Below are 27,491 nucleotides of genomic sequence, written 5' to 3'. Positions count from 1 at the left end.
ACGTTCTTATAATTTCATTCCGATCGAAATACTTAATTTACTCATTCAAAAAAAAAAAAAAAAAAAAAAAAAATTTTAACCAAAAAGATACAAATTTAAAGATAATTTTAGCCTATCCCTATAACCCTAAAGGTTTTTCTTTTAATAAATGGCCATTCGGTCTGCGAACCATAAACAACATACGTATAGATTATTTTTCTTATTGTTCTTATTGTCGTTATTCTTTTTCATACCAGTTTCACAGGGCTTACAACACTTAAACATTTAACAATTTAACACTGCATTGTGTCTTTTCAGTTGTGTTTGCTGGCATGCATACATGCATATACAGCAGACGCTAAACTCGTGTATAATGTAATACGTCATTTACGCAAATAATATATTTTCGTTGTACCCATGGTAGGCCAACATTCCTTTTTTTTAATATTTATTTTTTCGTCCATTTGTTGATTGCTGCGTACCATGGCAAATTCTTCTTATTCTTATTCTCTTTGTGTTGGTCTTTCGATAATAAAAATAATAAATTTCTCAACCTATCCTATTTTACACACATACTCACTACACAATAACTTCCACTACAGATTGCATATTGATTCTCCGCATTGCAAATTTCTTATTAACATACGTAACTTTCATATATGAAGAAGTTCCTCGACGGTGTAACTTACGCGAATGCATACATATGCCGTATGGCAGCAGGCATACCATGCAGGGATTTTTTGGTAGCCTTCGCCTAGTCTTTTTGCTTCGAAGAGATTACGTGTTCGGTGTCAAAATATTACTATAGAATTGTGTATAACTTTTTGCTAAACTTTTATATATTATTTAATTAATCAATTAATCTCTACGCTCCTTCACTTCTGCGCCATTTCGCCTTTCCAGCTTTCCGCCTTTTCGCCTCTTCGTATCCTCACTTCGTTCTCTGTCATTCTCTTCATGTCTCTGCCTCTCTTATTCTAGCATCTCCCTGTGGTCTTGACATGAACATCTCTTAAATATTCTTATTTGGACGGACTAGACTTCTCGCGAACCATAGCAGGATGCTTTGTAAATATTACAGCCTATGCAGACCTGGATTAAAGTAGCTAGGTAAAGGTCTTTGTTGGTTCACATTTTTCAAAATGTTTCTATATATATTATAGACGATGTTGCTTGCTGCCGTCCCATTTAAGTCAAGTGCTTCAGTTTTGAAAGACATTCTTTAGTAAAACGAAACGTTTATTATAATGAAAACATTCGGTAAATATGGCATGTGCTCGCAATTAATTTTCCTACCTTTCTGAAGGGGTATGAATATCGTTACGAAAGAACAGCTTGAACGGAAACACTCCAGCTCGGCTTGCCCGTATGTCATGGATTGAATTAAATGCCACTCAAAAGCTGCATAATGCATCGACGAGTCTCGTAGTGTTATCTCTTTTGGCGCATGATTGCCTCATTTTTATCAGTTACTTTTGATGACATTCGATTGGACCAACTCCTTCAAATTGTGACACCATTGGACTCAACTGCCAATGTTGACGGTTCACATGGCCAGCGATTTGATTTTTTACGGTTTTGAGTAGCGTCAATTTCCACAGACAACTGAACCTCTCTCCCAAATGGTGTTTTTTTGCCGCATCAGTTTCGATCTATTGAACAATCAAAAAAATAATATTCTTAAAAGTTTAGCGAGATAGTTTATACCGCAGCATAAAGTGAAGAGCATCCATCAGCTCCATCGATAAATAGCTTTATCAATGGGCTTATTTGAAGCACTTTTTTAACTCCATCTCTGAACGGCTCTTCTATTTTTTGCAATGAAATTTCCTATTTGTAAATCCCACAAGTTATGTGTTATTAATAAAAAATACATTTTCAGCATATTGTTATTCTACGGCCTGCCATAAATAAATATAGTTATGAACAATTTTTTTTAATTTTGTTGAAAAATTGCATAGAGAGAGATGGGTAAGGACAGTTGAGATAAAATTTGATGTTGGTCAATATGAGCTCGCTGATATGTCTTTTTTCCCGATTCGGCAGATCAATTTCTTATGCCGATGACGAGCATGAGAAGTAATACGTGCAGGTTCCATTTTTTGGGACGATCTTTTGAGCGAAACGCAGTCCTTTTCTTTCGGTTATTAATTTTAAAAGTTTCGCAAAATGACTGGCATGTGAATTGGTCGTGTGGTCGTCGTCTTAATTGGAAAGCTTTTCCCTGGCTCTATTGTGAGCGATTAGTGGCATCACGACGGTCATTTGCCAGCAATAGGGATACGTTCATGAGGAAACAAAACGAACTCGAACTTCGTTGGCGTGAAAGTGCAAGCAAGAGTTCACAGCTTGATTGACAGGTGAAATGAGTGTAACGATTCTCTTTTCTGGTTCTTCTCCTGTTTGTTGTTGTTGTTGTTGTTGTTGTTGTTGTTATTATATTATAATATAATATAATTGCTGATCTTGGTCACTTGTTCTTTAGCTTTGTTACCAGTGTATGTGTGTTTGTGTGTGTGTGTGTGTGTGTGTGTCGTGGTGGTGTTGTAGTTTTTTATTTTTACTTTTTAAAAACTTGGAACGACAGATGCTAAATTGAAATGAACGACTGCGGTGAGGGAATATGGTAGGTAACATTAAAAGAAACAACAACAATAGCAGCGATAACAGTCAGTCAACCTACTTTTTGTTTTTCTTCGTATAAAATTGCAAATTACGGTCAATGATGATGAGATTGATAATGATTACGAGTATATGGCGGTTAGAAGTACCAAAATGATGGTAGAATCTTCATTACCATTATTTTATTGTTAATGTCAACATTTTTGTCTGTATATGTAGATATAGTTCGCTCATAAATTCTTTAATTTTCTTTTTTATTGTTTTCGGTTATGGAAGAGATTAAGTTCATTTAAAGCAAAAGTTAAACGATAGTTAAAAAGGCGAATAAAACAAAAAAAAAAAAAAAAAAAAAAAAAAAAAAAATAGAAAGTATTTAATGTATGTTTAAGTGCAGAAAATTATGGTCAATATTAAGTTGAAAACAAGAACAATTACTGGAAAATTGTATGACAGTAAAAGCAAAATTTCCCAAGCAAACGTTCAGTCAGTCAGACAATCAGTTAGCCAGGTAGTTGAAAATATGTGCATGCCTCTATATATAGTTGCGGCATTATGTGAAATTCGCTTTTTCAAGCGTTGATATATATAATCCGGGTAGAAAGAGCGAAAGAATGAGTATTTTATTAATTCACACACTTGCGGATAGACTAATAGGAGACACTTTGCTTGAAAGAAGTGGAGAATGTAGAGAAAGCTAAATTCCTTTCAAATGTATATATATATATAAATATATATATATATAAACACGCGAAGTAATGTGAAAATTTTAACTCTTTGTGTAATAAATTAAAAAATAAGAAATGTTTTTTTTTTTTATTTTTTAGTTTTAATTTATTTGTCAACATTTCGTTCAAACGACTTTATTCTTTAGTCGTTCGTATATATGTATGTTCTTTCATATTCTAATTAAGAACATATAGCATAAATTTAGAAGAGAACTTATATAATTAAAGCATTTTATTTTTTGATTTATAAAACAAAAAAAAAAAACTATTCGTCATCTAGAAAATTTGTCGTTATCTTTTTATTGTTTCTTGTTTTGCCGATTTATGTGTACAGAGCGTGTTATGGAATTGATTGTAAAACTGACACAAAAACAAGTAAAAGTATTATAGATGGGGAAGGCTAATCATTACATACGCTACAATCGCAATTCTGCATTTATTTTATTTTATTTTTGCTTTCAAAATATTACGAATTACAGTTTAATATTTTCATACCTTGTATAATAGGATGCTTAAAATATAGTCCAATTCTATGCAAATTTTTCATCTCAATTTAATCAATGTCAAAATCGTAGTACCCAGCAAATTTTTGTTAAGAGATTTTATTTCAATAATTGTGAATGTTTTTCATATAACAATCTTTTCGTTATATAAAGCGGGGTGAACGTAAACGTAACGTCTGAGGTAAACCAATTCCGATAAGGTTCGTCCTTGGACCAAACTATGTCAGCACACCAAATTTCCGCAATGTATGTTAAAAATTGCTATCAAACATCAGATAGGCAGATGGACGGAAGAGCTTAAATCAATTCAGAATATGACTCCAAAGCTATCCAAAATGTTAAAAGATGGATATATTTTAAGTTCTTATAACTGTTACATACATCCGCATAAAGTTAATATGCTCTATACCACCGATAGTGTGCATGGTGTATAATAAAGCACTAAACGCCCGGGGCCTAACCATTTGTGAGAGACACTTTTACCATCCGCACCTTTTTTTCTAGTATAAAAGTTTCTTATCTCTTCGTCTTTCCCCTTCTGCACATTTCTACTTACTTCTATCGCCCGCTTGTCCCTAATTTTGCGAATTTATAAATTTTATCACACACCTGTTTATTTATAAACTTACATATTTGTTAAGCAATAGGCATTGCCATGAAGAGAATTCATTAAATTGAAGTGATCACATAAGAAAATATATTCGCAACAATTACATAAATAAAATATTACATACATTAATACAATTGGACAGGTGAATATATTTATGTGTAAATTATAGAAAAGAAGAAGAATTTGAAGACAATTCAAATTTAATAAATTTTTCTTTAACAATGGCTGTGTAGCTGGCTAAGGAACGCATAACCATAAAATAATGACTGAAATACGGCAATGTATCTATTTTTTTTTTTTTTTTTTTTTTGAAACACAATCATTTCGAATAAGAAGAAGTAACTGAAAGCTAAGTTATTAATTTTAGTTCAAGTCTAGTCCAAGTGACATACGAAATCAAATAAATTTAGTTACCGTGTCGGGCTTTTTGGAAAATGCATATTTAAATTTGGCGATGACGTGTATACTCTCCAGCACAGGGTATGTGTAATATGAGCTTGACTTGTAATGAAATAAATTGTCCAAATGCCACACACACACGCACGCACACACACACACACACACACACACACACACACACACATTTTAAAATGTATTTTTATGACAAATACGCATTCATAATGATAAAATTTGATCGAGGCAATTCGACAAGGACGTATGTACGGATTATGACGTATGCATTCGTCATAACACAAAATTTTGCACTTCTTTCATGATCAATGAATTATACTAATATAAAAGAAAAGTAAAGATAATTACGTAGTAGTAGTAGTAGTACTAGTAGTAGTATTAGTAGTATGCAATTAATATTTATCAAAAAATAATATATGAATAAAACTTAATTTTTTTTCTTGTCATAGATCGATGATGCCGCTCTACAAGTCTATAAAGATGGTGATTATGGAGCCTACTTGGACTTGGAATCATCTCTGGCCGAACAAGTCGAAGAAATCGAAGGTCTTCATTCTAGGTAATTAAACTACACATATATATATATATATAAATATATATAGAGCGATATTGTAACATATCGTTGCAATTATGATGGCAGCACTAGGAAAATTAATATGTCTTGCAAAAGAATTCTTTTCAGCCGTTATCTCAAATGTACGCGCAATTACCTCATTGCACGATACATATCGTTCTTAAAGGCCTATCCGCCTTTATTAATATCGCTTTAATGCCTAACTTGCATTAACAAAATGCTGGCAACGTCATCCTTTGAAATAGAAATCTCAGCCATTGTGATCTTATAAGTTATGCTGCACTTTTAGTGTTAAGCACTTAAGGACATTACTGAATATCACTTTTACTTTTTTTTTTTTTTTTTTTTTTTTTTTTTAATATTTACTGACAATTAATGAGGACAGTTAGTGGCAGTTGAATTTCATTCATTTAACTTAAGCCGGCAGACTGTTCTTTGCATTGTTACGGATGTTAAATCACTTTTTTCACGTTAATATTTTCAAAATTTCTCAATAAATTTACAAAAGTATATTCCCGAAAACTTTTGGTGTTCTTCTAACCACTTGAGGGTTTCTGTTAGTTTCGATCGTAAAGGGAAGATTCACTCTTTTTTTTCACAACCAAAATATCATTCGATCCGAGTTGCTTTTACTTCAAAGTTGACAATCGGTTATGAGACAAGATTTTGTAAAAAATTATCGTTTCACGAATCTACGTATATACAGCCGTGGACGCATAAATAGCGCACACTTCACTGGCCGAACGAAAGCGAATGATTTTAGGAGATTTATAAATAGAATCTAAAAAAATGTACTTTTACTTAAAAATGTAGTTAAAGGTCGTATTAAAAATATGTAAAAATTGAGCTAAACAAAAAAAAACAAAAAAACCAAAAGAAAAGAACATAAGGTATTCATAAAACAAAAGCAATAGAAATGAAAGAAAAAAAAAACTAAATAAATTAAATAATAATAGTAAGCAATATTAATAGTTTCTATTAGTCATTCGATATTTCGAAATGTATGTATGTTGCGAATTGTTTATTACGGCTTTACACCTGCGACTCATCTTTTTAATAATCTCGTGGCACGTTTCCTACTAGTAATGCCTAAAATTCATTTTCAAAAGTCATTTTTGAGCATATTTTGCCCGATCTGCCCTCCGAAAATTCGAAACTTTGAATATTGTGTCACGGGAAACGTTGGTCATTAATCAGCTAATAGATAGCCGTAAATCTTTAATGTCAAAAAGGCCTAAAAACAACCTTTAATTTTTTAGATTAAAAATTTGTAATACAATCATGATTTTAGTTTGTACCGCCTATGCGTCCATTGTTGTATATGTAATTTTACAGGTTTTTGTCAATTAGTTGTAATAATGACAAGAAATATGATACAATAATTTGCTTCGTTATTGATTAAATGCATTAAATATGAAAAAGAGAAATCGTTAATTATGACATAATTAAAAATTAACAACCGCAACAGACATTATATAATATGCCTTTTTAAGCAAGACTTAAATTTATGTATATATATATATATAGCGTATATTTATAATGTTTAGGAAATATATGCATTCGATAATCTTTTTAACATAATATATATATGTACGTATGTAATATTAAAGATATTACTTAAGCGATTATTACTAAAGTAAGGAAGTAGGGAAAATGCACTAAAAACGATACAAAAAAAATATTTCACAGCATATATAGCAGAGATTAGACAACATCGATCGGTTCGTCAGATGATATACACTTATGCGTCATTATTTTGCAACACATTTTCTTTGAACGTATTTAGAGAAGAAATAAATAGAAACAGAGAGGCGAAGGGTTGGGTGAGTTGATGCAGACGAAAAATTTGACTTTTTGTAACAGAATTTCTATGGTGCCTTTAAAGAATAAGCTGGCGATTTATTTTGTTGCTTGTTGTTGTTGTTGTCGATGAGATATATTATGGTTCATATTCCAAATAAGCGAAATCGTTATTAGAGAATGCTATAATAAGAGTAACTGATGAAAATTAATGTGATATGCCGAAGCTCATGATATCGTGAATGTTCACCGCAACGAAATTCGGCGCCGTACTACAAAACTTGCGTCGGGAACATTAGCAGCACCTCGAACCTCGAAGGTGTTACTATTTCCGTTCTTGTCAGCAGGCATTACTCCTTCCGATTAACACTCATTTCAATCGTTGAGTTATTGTCTTTTTGAACAGGCCTGTTACTCGTACATTGCATGTAATTCGTATTCTGCCTAAGAGACCGGAGATGTAATTCTCAGCGATAAACAGTCATTTAAATTAAATATCTCGTGCCATTTTTTTAATAGCATTTGTTCAATTTTACCAAAAAAAACAAATGGCGGAAACGTATTCATACTTGGAATTCGTACAGAAATGAGACAGTATCTTGAATTGATTTTATTATTATTATTAATTTCGCCAGAGAAATAAATTCTAAGACTAAACTCTTAAAAGCACTAGCATCTAAGGCTATCGGCTTTTATTAAAAACTCTACCGCACTTGAGATTCGAACCCACGACCATTGACTTGCTAGTCGAGATTCCTCGCCTCGTTTGATTTTAATTAATAAACGCTGCGTCTATCTGGGGGTCTTTCTAGGTGTTGCATACAATTGCATATACTTAATATGCTTTCGGTAAACAATTTGGGTTTAGTCATCAATATATTGAATTTACTTTATATGCGTGTACATATGTAATTTAGTATAATTGTCTGTATGTTTGCAAAATTATTTTGATAATAATTTCCTTTTTATTCATTGATTTTTGACTATTTTTCAGTCGCAAAAATTCTATGGTTGTGCGCACCCAACTAAGTGTCAGAGTGCATGCAATTATTGGTAAGTTGTCGTTGTTGTTAACTATACATATACTTGAATATAATTTCGTAAAATTGCATAATTTTAGGATCAAATCGTAATGTTTACCTATTTTGCAAATATCACGTACAGTAAATGCTGATTTAAGCCACAAGTAAAGATCTTAAGATTATAAATTAAAAGAAATGAAAAACAATAGATTGATATGAGAAAGTCTTAAGAAAAACAAAAAAGAAATATGCGTTATGCATAATATGTATACACAGGTATACACACAAGAACATAGATACTCGTAGATATTAGCAAAATTACAAAAGTTCAACAAGTGATTGTCTGCGATTTCACTTTAAATTGTGCTGAACTAGCTAAAAAGTGAAAATTGACAACTATACATTTAATGTTGTTTAATCGATCCGATAAATGTTTATATATACATATACTATTGTTTTTTAAAGGAACTAAAATCGTTCAGTAATTCACAGTTAGGTTTACATTAATTGATTTCAGTTGAGGCCTATCGAATAGCTATGGTATCAACAAGTAAGAATATTACAATCGAGCAAAGCCGACTATTAATTAGATACCCTATACGACTTCATCTAATACAGGTATCCGCTCGTTTCGATGATATTATGATATACCAAAAAAGTTTAAAATTATTTTCGCGCACAGGCACGCTTTCAATGGAAGCCTTATATGCGGTAGTATCTCTAAACAATAGATAGATAGGTCCAAAGTGAGGGTAAGGTTGATTTCCACGTCAATATGATATATTACAAATTATACCTTTTTACATTGTATAAAGAAAAGAGGGCTGAAAAAATTGTCTCAACCAAATCAAATTTTCAATGCCAATGTCGAAGGTCCAAATACTATTACAGAGCGGGTTTTGCCGATAAATTTTGAAAATTGCATATAACGACATTTCAAAACCGGATGTTATATGAGAAATGATCGAAAAAATGGACCGATCGAAGCTATTTTGAATAGCGTTCGTCCTTGGGTCAAAGCACGTCACTGTGACGAAAATTTCATTGAAATATCTGAAAAATTGCAACCTTTAGCTTGAACAAAAGATTTCGTGGGTAGACATCAGACGCAAAGACGGACGGACAGATGGACGAACAGACAGGCTTAGATCGATTTAGAAAATGATTGTGAATTGTTCGATCTACTAAAAGGTGGATCTATCTTAAGCCCTTCTAGGTGTTAGATACGGCCGCACAAACTTAATATACCCTACACCACAAGTGATGTAGAAATAATTTATAATTTTTGGTGTATTATTACTAAAATGTGAGTCAATAATTGTACTAAGCAGAGTGGTATAGGGTAAGTCTAATTTAGCCCTGCCCGACTTTTAATGTTCCTACATTTTTTTACAATTTTTTTAAATTTGATTAAAGTTTAAATTTATAAGAACTATTTTACTTCGTATATAGTTTCTAGTAATATAGTTTCTTATAAAAACAAAAAAAAACTTTATTTATTGTAGTTTTTTAAAATTCTTTTTGCTCAAATTTGTGTTTGCTTTATTTTTAGAAAAACTACTCTCTGCTGAAGGTAGTAATCTTCGTAGAGCCTTGTTCTCGCTAAAGCAAGTCTTTCAAGAAGATAAAGATCTGGTGCATGCTTTCGTGGCATTAGGTGGCCTGAATTGTTTGGTGCGTGTCGGTAATGGTGCTGATCAAAACTATCAAAATTATATATTGCGTGCCTTGGGTCAGGTATGTTAAACAGTTGAGAACATATTGCATAGGGCAAAAGAACAGCGATTGCATGTCCTAAGAAATACAAAAATAAGAAAATAAATAAACACAAAAGCAAACGTTTTTTTTGCACATTTATTAGCAAACAAGAATAATTGGCGTTATTTAAATTTTCTCTAAAGTTACATAAAAACGCTGTTATTAAAAATGGTAGATATTTATCGAATGCATGCCTACATACATATAAAAAATACAATGTGTTTTTTTTTTTTTTTATTATTAAATTAATGTGTGTGTACCTTAAAAATTTTATTTTCCGTTTGTTTTTTTTTTTTTCCTTTTTTTTTTGTTTTTTTGACTTAAATGATGCTTAACATCAATGTAAATTATAGGTGATGTTGTACGTGGATGGTATGAATGGTGTTATGAAACATGAGCCGACTATGCAATGGTTATATTCATTAATCGCATCAAATTATCGTTCGGTGGTTAAGACAGCCTTGAAATTGTTGCTAGTGTTTGTTGAATATGCCGAATCCAACTGTCACATCTTGGTTAATGCAATACAAATAGTCGATAAGCAGCGGGGCACGTTGCCATGGTCAAATATTATGAGGTAGGTATGCTTTGCATTTATTCAATATATGCAAAATCCATTTGTTTCATTCCATCTTCTTACATCTATGATAGGATGTTCATTAGATTTGATCAATATATGTAAAGCATAGCCATACTTAACGCAAACCTGGCCTAACATTCTCGTAAAAAGTTGTATTGACTTACATACGTCTGCTTGCTTTTTACTAGTTATGGCCTCAAAATTATACTTAGAAAAAAAAAACAAAGTAATTTTCTGTGCTTCGTTTTAATAACATACATCACTTGTGCTACAAGGATATGTTAAGTTTTGCGCGGATGTATGGAACACCAAAAAGGATTTAAGATAGACTCATCTGTTTTAGTATACCGATCGATTCGGAGTCACCTTATGCATTGATCTAAGAATCTTGTCTGTCTGTTTTGCTTTCCTGTGTGTTTTTTGAGATACTTTGGCGAAATTTGTTACACTCCTGCAATATTTTAGCACAAGGACGAACGCTATTGTTAGCGGTTGAGTTCGAACCACTTCTCCGATTAATTTCCATATAAATTCTTATTTTGCCAAGTCGAATAACGAATGACTGAGGGGTGGTATAGGGCATTTCATGATGGACCGTGCCACACTATAGGGTTCTTATATGTTTTATCGCGAAACGCGAATACGTTACGTCCAGGATCTAACGTGCAAGAGTTTTATATAGAAGTGATAGCCTAAGCATCTAAAGACTCGCTTCAGGTCCCGCTTTGATATCTCTTTGAATTAAAATTGAAATTAATTTTCTTTTAAATTTGAAGTTCAGCGTTTTAACAATGGTTCTATTGAATTTTAAGACTTTTGAAAGATTACGATAACGCTGATGCCGAATTAGTTATTTATGCCGCTTCGTTGATCAACAAGACCCTTGAGGGTCTCAACGATCAAGATAGTTTTTACGATGAGAGTGATCTACTGGAACAGCAAGGTATGGAATCTGTGATACAATACTACATGTCTAAGCCGGATACCGATTTGGATTTAATCAATCAATTGCAACTTTACGAAGCAGTATTGAAGTAAGATTTTTTATTGCGGTAATGTACGAAAATTTGTTCTCATTGTATGCATTTAAATAGATTTGAAGATGGTGAAACGGATGGAACACGTTTGCCAGATAATACGTTGCGAAAAACTCAAAGATTTCGTAATTCCACTGATACCGCGGAACGTCGTAAATCTCGACGTCATAGTACTGGTACTAGCATAGGCAGCGGTACTTGTGTCGGTACAAACAAAGCAATACCAGCGCCTTTGCGTTTAACGTCCGGGCAGCCCGCTTTGGATGAGGATAGTTCAAGTTCAACAAATTCCAATGATGTCGTCTTTGCTGATAAAAAGCGTAAGTTCGATAAATTGAATGACACTGAAAAGCAAATGATTAGCAATTAAATAATGGATAATGACTTTTATATATAATAGCACGGGATGGCGCTGGTGTCACACCCGGTCTTCGAAGGAGACGTGAACGCGCCGAACGACATAAGAGTTTCCTTAAAGAGCAAGAAGCCGTTGCAGCAGCAGCCGCTGGTAGCAGTTTCATGGGCGCTTTAGAAAAACGTAGCGAAGAATTGGGTACGATTTTTATACCTTTTTCTCTTTTACAAAAACATCTTTAACTCAATCCTAAGGAATTACTAATGTATTGTTCTTTTTTTTTTTGTATGCTGTTATGTAAATACATATTAACCGACATTTCATCTTTTGTTGATATATTGTGTATGTCGTTTCCGACGTTTCTCTTCTTTTCTTATATTGACTGATGATATATCATCAATTGGCTTATACTTCATCATTCCAATGCAAACCTGTGCTTGTGACTCTCAATCGCCTGTGTGTGTCTCTCGCTCTCTCCCCATTTTTATGTATATTGTTCGGCTGTTTTGAAGGACAATTAGTTACGGCTATACCTGTGACTGTGAAAAATGCGGACAGCCCGCCTGAATCATTGACAATCATCAATGAACACAATAATAATAACAATAATAAAAATAATATTAATTATAATAATAATAATAAACATAATCATAATCATAACCATAAACAAACCTATCCTAGCTATAATGTAATTGCCAATGCCAGTACTAACAATGCCATCGTGCAACAACATCAAAATAATAGCAATGGCAGCAACAACAATAGTCATATTAACTTATTAAGTCCTACCAAGCAGTTATTGGGCCATAACAATACTATATCAATTATTAATAATTCGTTTGATAAATCAAATAACAATAACAACAACAATAGTCAACATTATCATCATCGTCATCATCATCACGGCAACAACAACAAATTACAAAGCAGTCCCGAATCCTATAGTAATAAGAAGAATTTACTTATGGAACGTAACGCGACTGTTCTGAATGGTCTGTTTTTAAAAAATCCACCACGTAATCATCATGACTCGGAACACAATTATAAAAAATATGAAAACGATGCCAATCGATTGAACAATTATTATAATCAACTTAATAATACAACAACAACAAAAATTGTAATAACACCAAAGAATCAAAATTTACATCATCATCAACATCAGCATGTACAGGTTTCACCACCCAATTATGCAATGCCCTCCAATCCCAGATCAATAGCTACATCCGCTGTATTTAGTCCAAAGAATTCCTTAAATAATACTGGCTTTGAATTTACAAATCCCATACCGATCATCAATAATACTACGACGGTCACAGCGTCAAATACTTCAACACCTTTTTCTAATGATAAACTATCATATGCCGCAGCTGAAGAGGAATTTCTATACGATTCCAATACTAAAACATCGCTAACGACTCCCTCATCATTGGCTATGCCTTACGTGCCTAAAACAAATGCTTACAATACTTTAACAAATAATATGTCAATGGTGGCACCACCACCACCTCCACCACCGCCACCACCGCCACCACCACCACCACCACCACCACCACCACCGCCACCGCCACCAGATTTATTGAGTTTGTCTGCGATACGTATACCTTATGCCTATAACAGAAATTCTGATCATACAGCGACAGTTTACACCCTTAACCAAACAAACCAACCAACACCGCCTACACCATCAGCAACAATGGTAATTCTCTCAGATAATGCAGCGGTTGTTGATGCGCTACAAATTTCTGGTAAGTCTGTCTCTCTCTCTCTCTCTCTCTCTTTCTCTCTATCCGTCTCTCTCTATTTCTCTCTTTTACTAAAATTACTAATCGTTTTAACATATTCCGGGAAATTATTCAAATTTCCACTTTTTTTTTTTTTTTATATCAAATCATATCATTCATCGGTTGCGCTGCTTACGTTCTTCGCCATCGTTTTCTATTTTATTTACTTAATTTATTTATTTTATTTATTTATTTAATTATTTGTTTTTGTTTTTGGTTTTTTTATCAATCAATTTTTTGTTAATGTCCTGGAGTTTACTCTTCGACCTTTATGTAATTTACACTCTGCTAAGAATTCTTTTTCTATTTCACGTATGTTCTCGACAGAATCTGATAACGAGGATAAGAAGCTTTTGCTGCAACTGAAACGTGATCACACTGTAAAGGATTTGACACAGAAATTAAGCAATTTACCTACAAGTCCCACTCAGGAAGACAAACAGCAACAAAATCGTATGATTGGCGATATGTCAGGTCTAATAACTAAAGCCAAAGAATGCTTGGCCAAAAGTAAAAACAAAGGCGAAATGTCCAGGTATAATAAACAATATTTAAAATTTAAAAATTTTAAATTACATAAATAATATTATAAATTAATGGGATCCTTGGACACACATATTCTTGATTATAACTATGAACTATGCATAGTATAATAAATACCATTGAAATATCTCCGAATATCGCTCATAAATTATATTCAGCTTCTGACAGTGTATTGCGCGCCATAGATATCTACAAATGTGAATGTTTTTGAAGAGAAACTGAACGTTGAGTTTCACTTTGAGTATTACATCCACCACTAGCTTGTGTCAAATTGAGATAATTTTCCAAAAAATGTAGTTTACTAGTGTAGTTAGTGCAATTATCTAACAGATGCTGTTAAACTATATAAAACTATGATTTTAAATGTCTTATATAGTAAGTAGTGGATATTCATTATGTAATATATATTATACAGACCATCATCGACAAATAAATTGCATACACTTTACCATGAAAATAAATACAAAGATTTCTTAAGAGATTTATAAAAGAAGTTCATTAGCTTGGAAGAAGCAGTCTGAGGTGGCACTAAAGAGATTAAATAATTATATCGAGGCTCCAATTCGTATATTGGGTGGCAAGTCCACTTGATAGATAGATAATCCGATTGTCCATATATAAAAGATCACTATCTACGTCAAGTGTATGGGACTGGTGAGAGAGAATGGGCGGCAGCTGACGTACTAACAACGACATTATTTAAAGCAAAAAATATTAAAAAGATTTTAATTAACATATTGTAGTTTACCGGATTTGACTCAACGGGGAGCTTGTTGTACCCTGTTCTATACACTTAACGAGTCAAATGTTAATGAACTATGTAAAGATTTTCTTTTCATAATTTTTTACACTGTCGAATTAAAAACGTAAGACATAAATTCATTTTTAACCCAAGCTTTTATTGCTTGTGCTTAGGTTGTTGGCAGTGACGAAACAACTCAACCTTTGTATTGCTTTCGAAATCAGAGATTATCTCGGGTTACTGTGCGCGTGTTCTTCGACCGATTTGTCCTCGCTTCGATGCCAACCTACCTGGAAGAACTTCCACTGTTTCTTAAATTTTCTGAAAATTCTTAAAAGATTTATTTTCCTCTGTTCTTTCCAGTGAATTTTCTGTACGTTTTTTTCAAAACACGTTTTTGCAAAGGTTTTCCAATTCGTTAACTATCATTTACGACTATCAGCTATCCTTGTTTTGATAAAAACCGCTTCCCAAAAAAAAGGCGCTTTTTTAGGCGCTTAGCTGCTCTAAATGCCTCGAAGAATGATCTCTTCGCGTTAGTTTTTCAACCTATAGTCTTACTAACACTATCACATTAGGCGTTTTGTGTAGCAATATTTGCGTATTTGCGAAATCTGACGAAATAACTTCACTTCTTCTTCATGGAATTTTCACAAAAATTTTAACTTGCGGTGGTACCTCATGTAGGTTGTGTCAAATCTACTCGAAAAAAGAAGATTGCAAGAAAGCCTTACGGATTCGAAAAATAAAAAAAAAAAAACAGCTTCAGTAATTGACTTTCTACCTGCCTGTGACTGCTCGCACCTGTTCAGGCCTACAATAGCTACTGACATTTTACCAAGAGCAAAAACCCTCTAAATATTATCCTTAAATAAAACTTTTTTTTTTTATTAGTGTAACATTCTGTAACATTAGTGTAACATTCTTATATATATGCATATATATATATACATATATGTTATCTCATCGAGTTGAAGAACATGAAGTACTTGAAGAATATGTTATCGTAGTTAGTTGGTTAAATTTAAAAATGTTTATCGTATTAAAAATCTTAAGCATACTGAGGAGCATACTTCTCATAGGTGGCAACATATGCCTTTTTGGCATCATCTTGGGTCAAACCCTTACGGCTATTCCATGCTTCCCATTTCGCTTTTCCTTTTAAATCTAATGCACCAGGCTTTGCAATATTGCAGTCGCCGACAGTCGCCTGCTTATAAAGACCATAGAATTCCAAAAACACACCATCTGGCGGTGTTTTGGTGAAGGCTTTAGCTTTTTCCGCGGCCGTATGAAACTTGAAGATATTAAAATCAATTAATTATCATCATTAATAAAATAATTGTTAATTATTGCAAAATTCAACTTACGTCCATGTTGATTCGAAGCGTTCAGTTGTGCAATTCTTTCAACCTATTGTCTTACTGAATGGTTATAATAATGATAAATTACTTGACTTTATAGTGCTTTGCTTTTAGCGAGAAAGTCAAAGTATTTTATAGCAGCTCTTATCTATTGCTTTTTATTTGCAACCGCTATTATTTATGAGGGTGACGGTAACGGACGTTTGATAACGTTACGGTTAAGACCAAAGCCAAAATGCATTATGAAAGACACATATAAATATATATATATATATGTATATGCAATCAATAAATTCCAAGTCCAAGTTCGAAGTTATCTTGAATCACATTTAGATAAAAGATTATCGGAGAATATAGAAGAAAAAGTTGTCTGTAGCGAATTTAAGAACCGTTTCGATTTATGATATGAATGAACTAAGCAGCTTACTAAACTAAAAAAAAATACTTATCATGTGGGTAAATACAAAAATTTATTTAAATTTATTTTAATAAATCTATTTATTATTTATATATGGTGTTCGAAGTCAATTTCATTTGCACTTTTCTCTTATTTGTTTTTGGTTGTTTGTTTGTTTGTTCAACCCCTCTGAACATCAAGTTAAAAACATATTCAAGTTTGTTAATCACATTTCCTTAGATTAGACAAACTCACGTCCGAATTTCGAAGAGGCGCACATTGCGAAAAGAAACGCGAGTAACTTAAATATGTTTTCATCGATAATATAAAATTTTTTGTCGGCTCAGCATATATATTTTTGAAAGTTTCGCACTAACGTGCGAGCCAGTCTATCATCATATTCCCATATTTGCTTTTCGCCTCCATCTCCGATCTCTCATTCTTCTCACATCTCATCCTTTTTTATAAGTGTCTGTGTGTGTTTCTCTGTATATATGACTGTGTATGGATATGATGATGTCTCAGAACGCTGATGACGTAAACAATTGTTTAAACTTGATCGCAGCCTTATTGGCTTGACATTATGAATCGCGTGTGCCATGAAGTGAAATGTTTTTTTGGCGAAAAATCTTTTAGAAATGTCTGTTTTCTCTTAGATCATCGAGTGTCGATCAGGAGCTTAAGAAGTTGGAGCCTAAAAAATCTGAAAACGATTTACAATGGGAAGAGCTGGTGCGCAATATGTCACGACCTTTACATCTCTGTGATTTAGATTTTACTGATTTGACTTCCGAAGATGAAAAGGACATTTTGGCTCCTCGCGGTAATGGTCACGGTGTACCACCGCCCCCACCGCCTTTAGCAGGAGCAACATTACCGCCTCCTATGCTGCCCACACATTTTGGATATCCGCCTTCGGTGAATTATGCGAATATGTCCCTAAGCAATACCAGCATTGGCAGCAACTGTAGCGTTATACCGCCGCCTGTATTTAGTTACAGTGGTTATGGCAGTCAAAGTCTAACGAATAGCGTCAACAGTTCGATGAATGGTTCCATAAACGATGAAGGGAACAGCTTAAATACTGTTAGGAAAAATAAGAAAACGGTACGGACGTTGAACTTGCTGCATAACAAATAAAATAAAATTTAAAATATGAAAAATAAATTCATAACGTAGGTTAAGTTATTTTGGAAGGAAGTACGAGAAGACCTAATACCCATGGCTGTGGGTAAAACGATATGGGATGAATTGCCCGCCGCCAATATTGATACGCAAAAGTTGGAGCACCTATTCGAGTCGAGAGCCAAAGATTTTATGACAAAGGTTGGTGTGATCTTCATTACTTAAAAAAAATCTACTTTCTATTATTTATTTATTTATTTTTTTAAATTATCCCTAACTAAACAAACGATTTCAATTTTTATTTTTTTTTAATTCGGTTTTTGTTGCTTCAAATTTATTTAATATGAAATTAATTCGGCTTAACTAAATTTTTAGATTGAAATGCAAAGTTTCTTACATTGTTTTTTAATTAAATTTTTTTCTATGTCTTCCATATTATGTTTCATTGTGTGCTACCACAACATGTCAACCTGGATTTTATTTTATTTAAAAAAAAAAAAAAAAAAAAAAAAAAAAAAAACAAATTATGAAATTTTATTTTCTTTCTCTTTACTCCTCTACTTGCAATGTGTGGCATATGTGTACTTTTATCATAATGATCTTTTTTAAATAATATATATATATATATATATATATATATATATATATATGTATGTGTATATGTATATGTATATATGTATAAAAAACAAAAACAAAAAAAACAAAATTTCAAAATAAATTTAAAATAAACACATTTTACCTCAATTTTAATAAAGGAGGTGAGTGCAACAATTTTCTATTCTGTGTTTCAAATATTTCTTAGTATTTACGTCATTTATTTTCTCTTTTCTTTCTGGTGTTGGTTTTTGCATACAAAACACTCATACACAATTAAGAGATATGCACAACAGTGTATCCCACTCCATTAATTAATTAATTATTTAAACATATATACACACACAACTACATGCACACCTCTTTAAACATTGTTTATGTTTGTAGATTTGTGTGATATTGTGCACTCATTCGTTTTCGTGTTATTGGCCTTGTAATTAACCATTGTTCAATGATGTGTCCTCTGGTTTCTCACTTCAATGGTTCTTTTTCCAATAAATTATGGCTATTTTGCAAACACATGTATTTGGTACACACACTCAAATGTAAATGCAAAAAAAAAGAAAAAAAAATTCGTAAATTATTTAATTTTATAAAGCATGGCGGATACGTTTTCAACTATATTACTATGTACTTAATTTACTTAACTTGTCTTACAAAAATTATTTTTAGTCACCATGAAACAATACGCATTCGTTCACGCAGCCAGAACGTTTCCATCAAAAAATTTCATTAAATCAACTATTATTGTATGTTTTATATACGTATATGCAGTTTGTAATGGAGCTATGAGATTAAGCTACACACATTTACTCCTTGTACTTACACTTGCACTTGGTCTCGAAGGAAATCGCTAATGTTGCAACACTGCCAGCGTGTTAACTCTAAATGTATATATAAATCAGTATGTTTCACAAGTTACTTAATGAAATCTTATCACATTCTTATGCCTACCTTTGATTATGATTTCACGGGAAACTTACATTCACTCATTTCACAAAAAACAAAAAGAAAACGATCGTCCATATAAGTCTTCGCTACTTGTTCACTTTTATATCAATTAAATAAAAATTATTGTAATAAATTTATCGATTTTATTATCCTAGTAAGATATTGATGAAAAAAATTATGTCAGAGATCGTTCAAAATTTTTATAAATTTGACCATTGCATCTAAGCAGAAAATGTGAAACTAAATGCATTTGTAGCATGATCTAATGATATCCCCTTTAATAATTGCGCCGTTAATTAATGAAGGAGTTTTAACAATTCCAGGCTTCGCTTTGTCAACGGAGCGCGATTAACTTTATGCTCATTTCTTCACTTACCCTAAACATCTGTAACCCTAATCCGTGCACGAGTTGTTACAATCAATCTTAACTTGATAGGCCTTACATGCTCACAATCAGAGAGGAGCACCCATATCTTGGACAAGAACTTAGTTATCTATGTGGTTTACATTCATTTATTGATACAAACAAGCTGAGATATTAAACAAAGACCTTATATTTCTTGATTTCTAATAAAAATATTTTCAAAATAAAAAAAAGAAAATTATATTCGGCTGTAATCGAATCTTTTATATTCACCGTCTGTCTGGGTTCTGAACAAGGGGCTAAAACAAAAAGAAACGCATTAAATTTCCACATCCTTAATATTGGATGGGCGTGGCTGATTATTTCCAATTTTTGTAGAATATATGTGTGTGCCCGTGAAACCGATTCTCGGTTTAGGCTGCTCTGTAAGCGTGCCCTTCGACCGATTTTGCCGACTTTGAAATATCAACCGACGGGGAAGATTTTGCTATGTTTTCACTAAATTTTGAAGACGCCAGGGTAATGTTTACAATCGACGCTGTATAGATATTAAAATTCTGCATAAGCTTTGGTTCAGTTCGTGGCGCGTGGTATGCACGATTTCTCAACGCATTTCTGTTCCAAATTCTGGATCGATTAGTGCCTTTCTGTTAATACAAAGGCTCAATGTGCATGGATTAGGGTTAAGTGTTTATGCGTTATTTATGATGGGAACACCGGTTCTATTAAATCGTACAAGTACACTTTTCAAAATTTTCGAAAAGCTCTTGGTTGTGGAGATGCGTATTGTGTTCACAAAAGTAAAAAAGAAACCTTTAATTTTTCATTTGCTCCTTACTAACACCAAATTACTTTGTCCCAAGCATATCTTCTCTATTTTTTTTTTTCTTTTTTATTTTCATTGAATTATTAATGTTTTAATAAGTTACGGTTATTTTTTTTGCAGAAACAACAAGAAATGAATAAGAGTAAAGAGATTATTGTACTCGATCATAAACGTTCAAATGCCATTAATATAGCCATGACTAAGTTACCACCGCCCAGGGCAATAAAAGCTGCCATTTTAAAAATGGATCCTACTGTGGTGACCAGAGAAGGCATTGACAAGTTGTTAAATATGTTACCCACTGACGAGGAACGAGGAAAGATACAAGAAGCACAGGTAATAAGCGAGTACACAAACCAATTTAAATTCATCTTGGGTTAAATTTTTAACGTTTACGTTCGCTAATAACGCTATCTACGTTTTATTTACTAAATCAAATATTCGGTCATATTCAGCTAAGGGCATCCATAGTTCATCATACTACCGCTTTTTGCTTCCATTAAAATTATTCTTTCATGAGGAGAGAAAATTTTGATTACAACGTTAGGTTAAAATAGATAGTAATTTTCGCTACAAGATTTCGTAAATTCGGCTTTGGTCAATCGGAACGGAGGTGTAACAACAATTACTTTATTTTAGCTTGCAAATGTGGTGGGGACCAATAAATGATATAAAATAGCTTTTGTGAAAATTGTGCTGAATATGAACAATGCCTTGTGATTACGGCTTAACTTAACTTAACTTAACTGCACTTAATTTGTCGCTTTTTGTTTTTGTTGCTTTTTTTAGATGGCTAATCCTGAACTACCTTTGGGTAGTGCTGAACAATTCCTTTTGACTTTAGCTTCTATATCGGAGCTGGCAGCTCGATTGAAGTTATGGGCATTCCGTTTAGACTTTGATAACAATGAGGTAAGAGTAAAGGAATTTATGTCAACTTTTCAAATATTAAGTAATGCGTTTGTTTTTTTTTATTGTGCATAGAAAGAGATCGCTGAACCTTTGATGGACTTGAAACATGGCATTGAAATCTTACGCCATAATCGCACCTTCAAATGCATACTCTCCACTTTATTGTCGGTGGGTATATTTTTGAATGGTGCTGCCGTTAAGGGATTCCAAATCGAATACTTGGCTAAGGTATTTTAGTAAATTTACAAAGAATAGCCCTTTTGCTTTCTCTCTCTCTCTCTCTCTCTCTCTCTCTCTCTCTCCCTCTCCATACATGTCTTTTTTTTGACCATCCGTCTTTTTTATGCATTAATTTTTTGTATTATGCTTTAGGTGCCTGAAGTTAAGGACACCGTACATAAGCATTCATTATTGCATCATCTGTGTCATATGGTTATGGAATCATGTGCTGAGACCACAGATTTATATTCAGAGATTGGTCCGGCTACACGTGCCTCTAAAGCCGATTTTACTGAATTAGCTTACAATTTAAGCCAAATGGAACATGAATGTAAATCGTCGTGGGACCGTTTGAAGCTGATAGCGAAGCATGATTGTCCGCCGCAGTTGAAACAAAAATTGGTAGACTTTTTAGCGGATTGTGCTGAAAGGATAATCTTACTACAAATTGTACATCGTAGAGTTATGAACAGGTGCGATATATCAATTCAATCATTTATTTAATAATCCATTCATTAATAATTTTCGAATACATAGATATCGCAAATTTCTCTTATGGCTGGGAGTACCGCAACATAGTGTGGCTGAATCAAAACCGAATGAGTTTTGTCGAATTGTTTCGGAATTCGCTTTAGAATATCGTACTACGCGCGAGCGCGTACAACAGCAATTAGAAAAAAAAGCTAATCATCGCGAGAGAAATAAGACCAGAGGCAAACTGATTGTTGATATAACGAAATTCAAAACCAAAGAAGACAAACAAGACGCTGAACTTAAGTATGTTTACAAAAAAAAAAAAAAAAAAAACAAATAACATTAACTTTCTACTAAATTATTTTAACATCCATCAATGCCTAAGCTGCGTGCATAAAGCTTAACTATGTATTGTATATACAGCAAGCCAGGGCGCAGGTCCGCATAACATTTAAAAATTTCTATTATTATAATTCATTGAAGCCAAAGAAATAAACTTTAGGGCTAAAGAAATATGGTCACTAGCGTCCAAGACTCTCGATTCTGTTAAGTCATATTTTTATATATGTAAAAATTAAAAGAGAAAAAATGTATATATATATATATATACATATATATATATGATGTTGAGGTTTGGGTCTTTACTAAGTTATGATAGACAGCCTAGCTCGAAAAAACAAGTGAGGCCATTGGAGTGGGCGACGGTCCATTGTAAAATATTCAAGACAAATAAGATAAGGGAAGGGATTGAACCATTTTCAACAGCTTTCGTCCTTGGGCCAGACCATGTCGGTGTACAAAATGTCATCTCAAAAATTGCAGCCTTTAGGTTAAACACAAGAAAGCAAGCGGAACAGACGGGTATACAAGCTAAGATCGAATCAAAAAGTGATTTTGAACCGAGCGGTATAACGAAAGGAAAGCTTAATCATAAAAATGAAAAAATTGTAGCAAACCTCAACATGGAAATAAGATTCTGATTGCAAAACGAACAAACTAATTTAATGCTACTAACCATCCTATACCGCGCATGAAAGAGTTCAATGTACAAACCGCATTATAAAATATTTCAAAGAAATCGAGACACAGCGGATTCATGATATGCCTCAAAGCATTTTAATAGCTATCAGAAAGATGTTTTGCCATTGCATTGGCCTTAGAAATTCCCATATGTACCATCCTTCATATATGTAAGATGACAAATTAAGCATAAAAGACTTCAAAGAATTAATATGTTGTCTTACTTATACGGGTGGGGGAATACTTGTTGCAGTTGTTGTTGGTAGCAACGCAAGGGTGGGCCTAAAATAAAATTTAGTTTTTCGGATAACTTTTAACATCTTTTACGACCCCATTCATCAGAAATCCGGACTGACTTTATTTTGCTCGGACATTTTTTACTACTAATCTACCTTCTATGTTCTAATTGATCTCCATGGTACATAGTAACAGTAAACATAACATAACGCATAATTTGGACTTCCAATGTCATTCAGTTATCAACGACCTTAGTAAGGCGCAAACGAATTTGAATATAATCAACCTTTTAGCAAAGGCAAAATTGCAGGCTGTCTACCGTAGGCAAACTCCACGCTAGTTATATACCGATTTTTCGTTACATACGATTTTTCTGGATAATTGTTGTTGAAATTGCGTCGACTACATTCAATTATTGTCGTTAAATTTTTGAGGTTGTAAAATAAGCAGAAACTATCAGATCTTTTTTAACGTGACGAAAGAGCGAAGAAAAAATTTTAGATCGAATTTATTCTCTTAGTGATTACATATGGGTATGAATTGATAATATTATTTACACTTGTCAAAAATATGTTTACTTTAAAGGAGATCAAGACCTATCTACCTATCTATCTCTTTATTTATTCATCTAAAATCTATTAAATGCTGCAAGTTCTGTGATTACTGGTTACTTGAAGGATGTGCCCAAGTCAGGTTTCTCAATATCCATCGCTAGCGATTGTACGATATTTAGAAGCAAAATTCATCGACAAATCCATCCAATCCACATCAATATCTCAATATCGCAGTGTGTACCGCACATCGGGCACATTCCAAATAATATTTCTTTCTATATAAATTAAGCTTAAATTTTTCTCTTTGTTTTGGTAATTAATTGTTGCAAGCAATATACCAAGTTGCGGTAAACATTCAGTCGACGCCTATGTTACACCTTTAGTTACAATGACAAAAAAAAAAAAATTTATATTTAAAACGCTTGCCGGTACCGATCGTGCTAAAATTTGCCCACCCATTTAATTACAATGGCAACACAGTATGAAGAAAGAAAATTTTCAGAAAAGCGATCTACGAAATAGAGTGCAGAGACAGAGAGAGAGAGAGAGAGAGAAAAAGAGAGAAATTAAAAATTTTCAATTATTATTAACGCATAGATTACGCGGAACTATTTTTTTGGAAATTGTAAGCAGTGCCATTGTAATAAGAAATATTTTGAGATTCTTCTTGAAGGAGTTGCAATACTAGTTGTGATATGATGCGTAGGACCGGACAACAGCAAAGACACAGAAAGACGGAAGGACAGAAACATCTTAATCGATTCCCTTGTTCGCTCCGATCAATACTGTTCTTATAAGAGACCTTATCGTATCGTATTATGTGTGTGGGTGTGTATTATAGGATACAGAGCAATGAATAGATAGTTTCGGCTAAAACGCCACACAACTTACTTGTTTGTCGAATGTGTATGCTGTCAAAGTAATAAATTTTTATGTAGCGCAATATTTAAGAATTCTTGGATAGTTCTAATGAGAAAAATTTCTAAAAATTTTCAGAGAACTCTTGGGTACTCCTAGCTCAGATACGGCCGATGGCACTCTCACGTGGCGACGTAGGAGAGCGGAAGCTTTAAAATCTCCTATTAATAGGCAAAGTGAGGAGAATTTTACGGACGGCGACGATGAGATCTTAGAGTCTTTAGTGAAGACAGCGACCAAAGCGCCTGGTAGCCGTACAACGCCTAGAGAACGTAAGCGTACCCGCCACGCTGACAGGAAATCATGTAAGTCGGAATCAGGATTTGGTTCGGTTTGGTTTGATTTTCTTCGAGCCCAGCCTCTTTTTATTTTTAATTCTTTTAGTATCAAGTAAAGAAATTAAGGAATTGAAATTTGATATGTAATTATTTTTATATATTTTATTTTTTGTGTTTTTATATTCGTTTTTTATACACATTAGGTTTTTATAGTTACTACAACAATACGTTCCGTTCAAATTATTGATACATAAACACTTTCAGAATAAGGTTAAATTTTTAAGCTTATTTATTAAACAAAATCTCTTATAAATTAGAATTTTTATTTATTTATTTATTTGTTTATTTATTTATTTATTTATTTTTTTTTTTATTAACATAGCTTTCTTTTTGTTTAATTTTTCTTTAACCTTTCTTTTCTTTCTGGCTCACTTTGTGTTGAACTTCTTTCTTATTATTCGTCCTTTTTCAAAATGGATTTTAAACGGTTTAATTTACTAAATTCTCATACGCTATCGTTAATGTTATTTTTAATATCGTTTAAAATGTTCAAAATTAACACCGAAATCGATGACAAAAAAACTATGCAAATGTAAAATTACCTGAAGTGAAGCGTTCGCGTACCCGCGAAGGATTTACAGTTGACAAGGCTCCATCGCCTTAAATTGTTAGTGTGATTTCAGGGTTAGTTTACTTATATGTTTTTTTTTTTTTTGTTTTTTTTTTTTTTCCTTTGCCTGAATTTGTTACAATTTATAATATCTTTGCAGATAATAAATAACATTTGCATGCTTTAAGCAACGTAAAGAGTTTTGCTTGTTTCTGATGGCTTTACTCTGAGAAAACGTTCAGATTTCGATTGATTTTTGCTTTTTAAATACCGCTTAACGTACTTTTAAGTCAAATCGCAAACATTCAAATCTAGTTAACTATTCAATGAGTCGTGTAGATCAGTTTTTTCAGTACTTTTCCACATACAAAGCTATTAAGGAAGTAATAAAGAAAAAGGAGAGAATTATTTGGAAGTCGGGAAAACAAGCCTTCACAATAGAAGTTTGACTTGAATTTTTTTTTTAAACGTATTTAAACGAATTTCACATAAATGCCGATCACCACGGTTACGTTCTTTTTGCAAACTTTGAAGATAATTTTATTAGAATAGCAATCAATACCAAAGTTGTTAGTATATGTTGTTTAAGGAATCAAAGAAATAATTTTAGCGCCAACGTTTCAACGTTTAGGGATATCAATACCGAGTGTCTGGGGTTCAAAGTCAAACCATCTTCACACAACCTTTATAATTGTGTGCACGCCACTGATTCGATCAGAGATATTTTCATTTGCAAATTTTTAGACAGGTCGCAAGCTGCCGGTTAAGAATATATTGAATTTTTTCACTTTTCATCAGTTTGTTCAGTTTTTGCAGTTTATAACAAAATATGTGAGAGCATGAAGAAGAAATAATAGATAGAAACGGATACATTTAGTAGAGCAGGCATGGACGATCGCCGACCGCAAATGGATTGTATCTGCGTCCACTATCGGGCCAGGTGTGCAGCTCGTAAATGTGAAATAGGCTTAAGTGTTCTAAGGCAAAAAGATACCGAATATTGCATTTTTAATGATAGTTGGTTCTGGCCTTGGCTGTGATATAAAAATTAAAATTGGTCCGTTGATGACAAAAATTGCCCACACCTCGCCTATAGGGTCTGTCCATGAAGCCTACCATTGCATATTGCTATACAGTAAACAGGCATATTAATGTATTACCTTGTCCATTACCTTGTCCTTTGTTCCTGAAATATAGAAGTTGCGTTCGGATCGTTTTGGAAGGATTTTTATGTAATGGATATTTAATTTTCAGATTTGAATGTTTGATAAGTAAGGAACGCAATTACATTTTGTTGAGTTTTGCTTAGTAAAACTTCTAATCATTTTGCACCCGATCGCAATTCTGCATGATTCTATGAATATATATATATATATATATATATATATATATATATATTTTCGATTAAATATTTTATAAAAAATTAAAAGAGCATGAATCTTAAAAGAAATTTCTACTCTTTGACCATGAATAAATATTAGCATGTGTTTGTTTCATTTCTTCGTATTTGCAGTGCGTCGTACCTTGAAGAACGGCTTAACTGAGGAGGAAAAACAACATGTGGCAGCCTTAATACAAACATATTAAAGTTACTTTATCCTGG

The 27,491-nt window shown here is 32.9% G+C and overlaps 2 protein-coding genes across 2 annotated transcripts in view; one reads left to right on the top strand and one right to left on the bottom strand.

The window, feature by feature from the left end:
- The window catches only part of LOC119632547, a 104,352-nt gene extending 76,861 nt beyond the window's left edge, over positions 1-27,491 (top strand). Inside the window, exons 5-25 of the mRNA XM_038025499.1 lie at positions 5,300-5,409; positions 8,219-8,277; positions 9,799-9,983; positions 10,358-10,581; positions 11,397-11,618; positions 11,679-11,941; positions 12,022-12,174; positions 12,489-12,602; positions 12,720-13,503; positions 13,597-13,724; positions 14,088-14,295; positions 17,463-17,913; positions 17,986-18,132; positions 20,787-21,002; positions 21,456-21,578; positions 21,651-21,806; positions 21,951-22,270; positions 22,335-22,574; positions 25,079-25,305; positions 25,887-25,962; positions 27,402-27,491. Coding sequence (XP_037881427.1) covers positions 5,300-5,409; positions 8,219-8,277; positions 9,799-9,983; positions 10,358-10,581; positions 11,397-11,618; positions 11,679-11,941; positions 12,022-12,174; positions 12,489-12,602; positions 12,720-13,503; positions 13,597-13,724; positions 14,088-14,295; positions 17,463-17,913; positions 17,986-18,132; positions 20,787-21,002; positions 21,456-21,578; positions 21,651-21,806; positions 21,951-22,270; positions 22,335-22,574; positions 25,079-25,305; positions 25,887-25,942 — 4,386 coding nt within the window. The 3' untranslated portion in view covers positions 25,943-25,962; positions 27,402-27,491. The remainder of the gene's footprint in view (positions 1-5,299; positions 5,410-8,218; positions 8,278-9,798; positions 9,984-10,357; positions 10,582-11,396; positions 11,619-11,678; positions 11,942-12,021; positions 12,175-12,488; positions 12,603-12,719; positions 13,504-13,596; positions 13,725-14,087; positions 14,296-17,462; positions 17,914-17,985; positions 18,133-20,786; positions 21,003-21,455; positions 21,579-21,650; positions 21,807-21,950; positions 22,271-22,334; positions 22,575-25,078; positions 25,306-25,886; positions 25,963-27,401) is intronic.
- LOC119645035 (acyl-CoA-binding protein homolog) lies at positions 16,050-16,588 on the bottom strand. Its single transcript, XM_038044829.1, has 2 exons — positions 16,416-16,588; positions 16,050-16,342 (listed from the first exon to the last, which is right to left on the bottom strand). The coding sequence occupies exons 1-2, from the start codon at positions 16,419-16,421 to the stop codon at positions 16,097-16,099; spliced, it is 252 nt and encodes an 83-aa protein (XP_037900757.1). The 5' UTR covers positions 16,422-16,588; the 3' UTR covers positions 16,050-16,096.

This window comes from Glossina fuscipes, unplaced genomic scaffold, assembly GCF_014805625.2.
Source record: "Glossina fuscipes isolate IAEA_lab_2018 unplaced genomic scaffold, Yale_Gfus_2 1, whole genome shotgun sequence".
In the NCBI taxonomy this organism is placed as follows: Eukaryota; Metazoa; Arthropoda; class Insecta; order Diptera; family Glossinidae; genus Glossina; species Glossina fuscipes.
The sequence above is the reverse complement of the archived record's forward strand: the minus strand, read 5'-3'. Positions and strand labels throughout refer to the sequence as shown.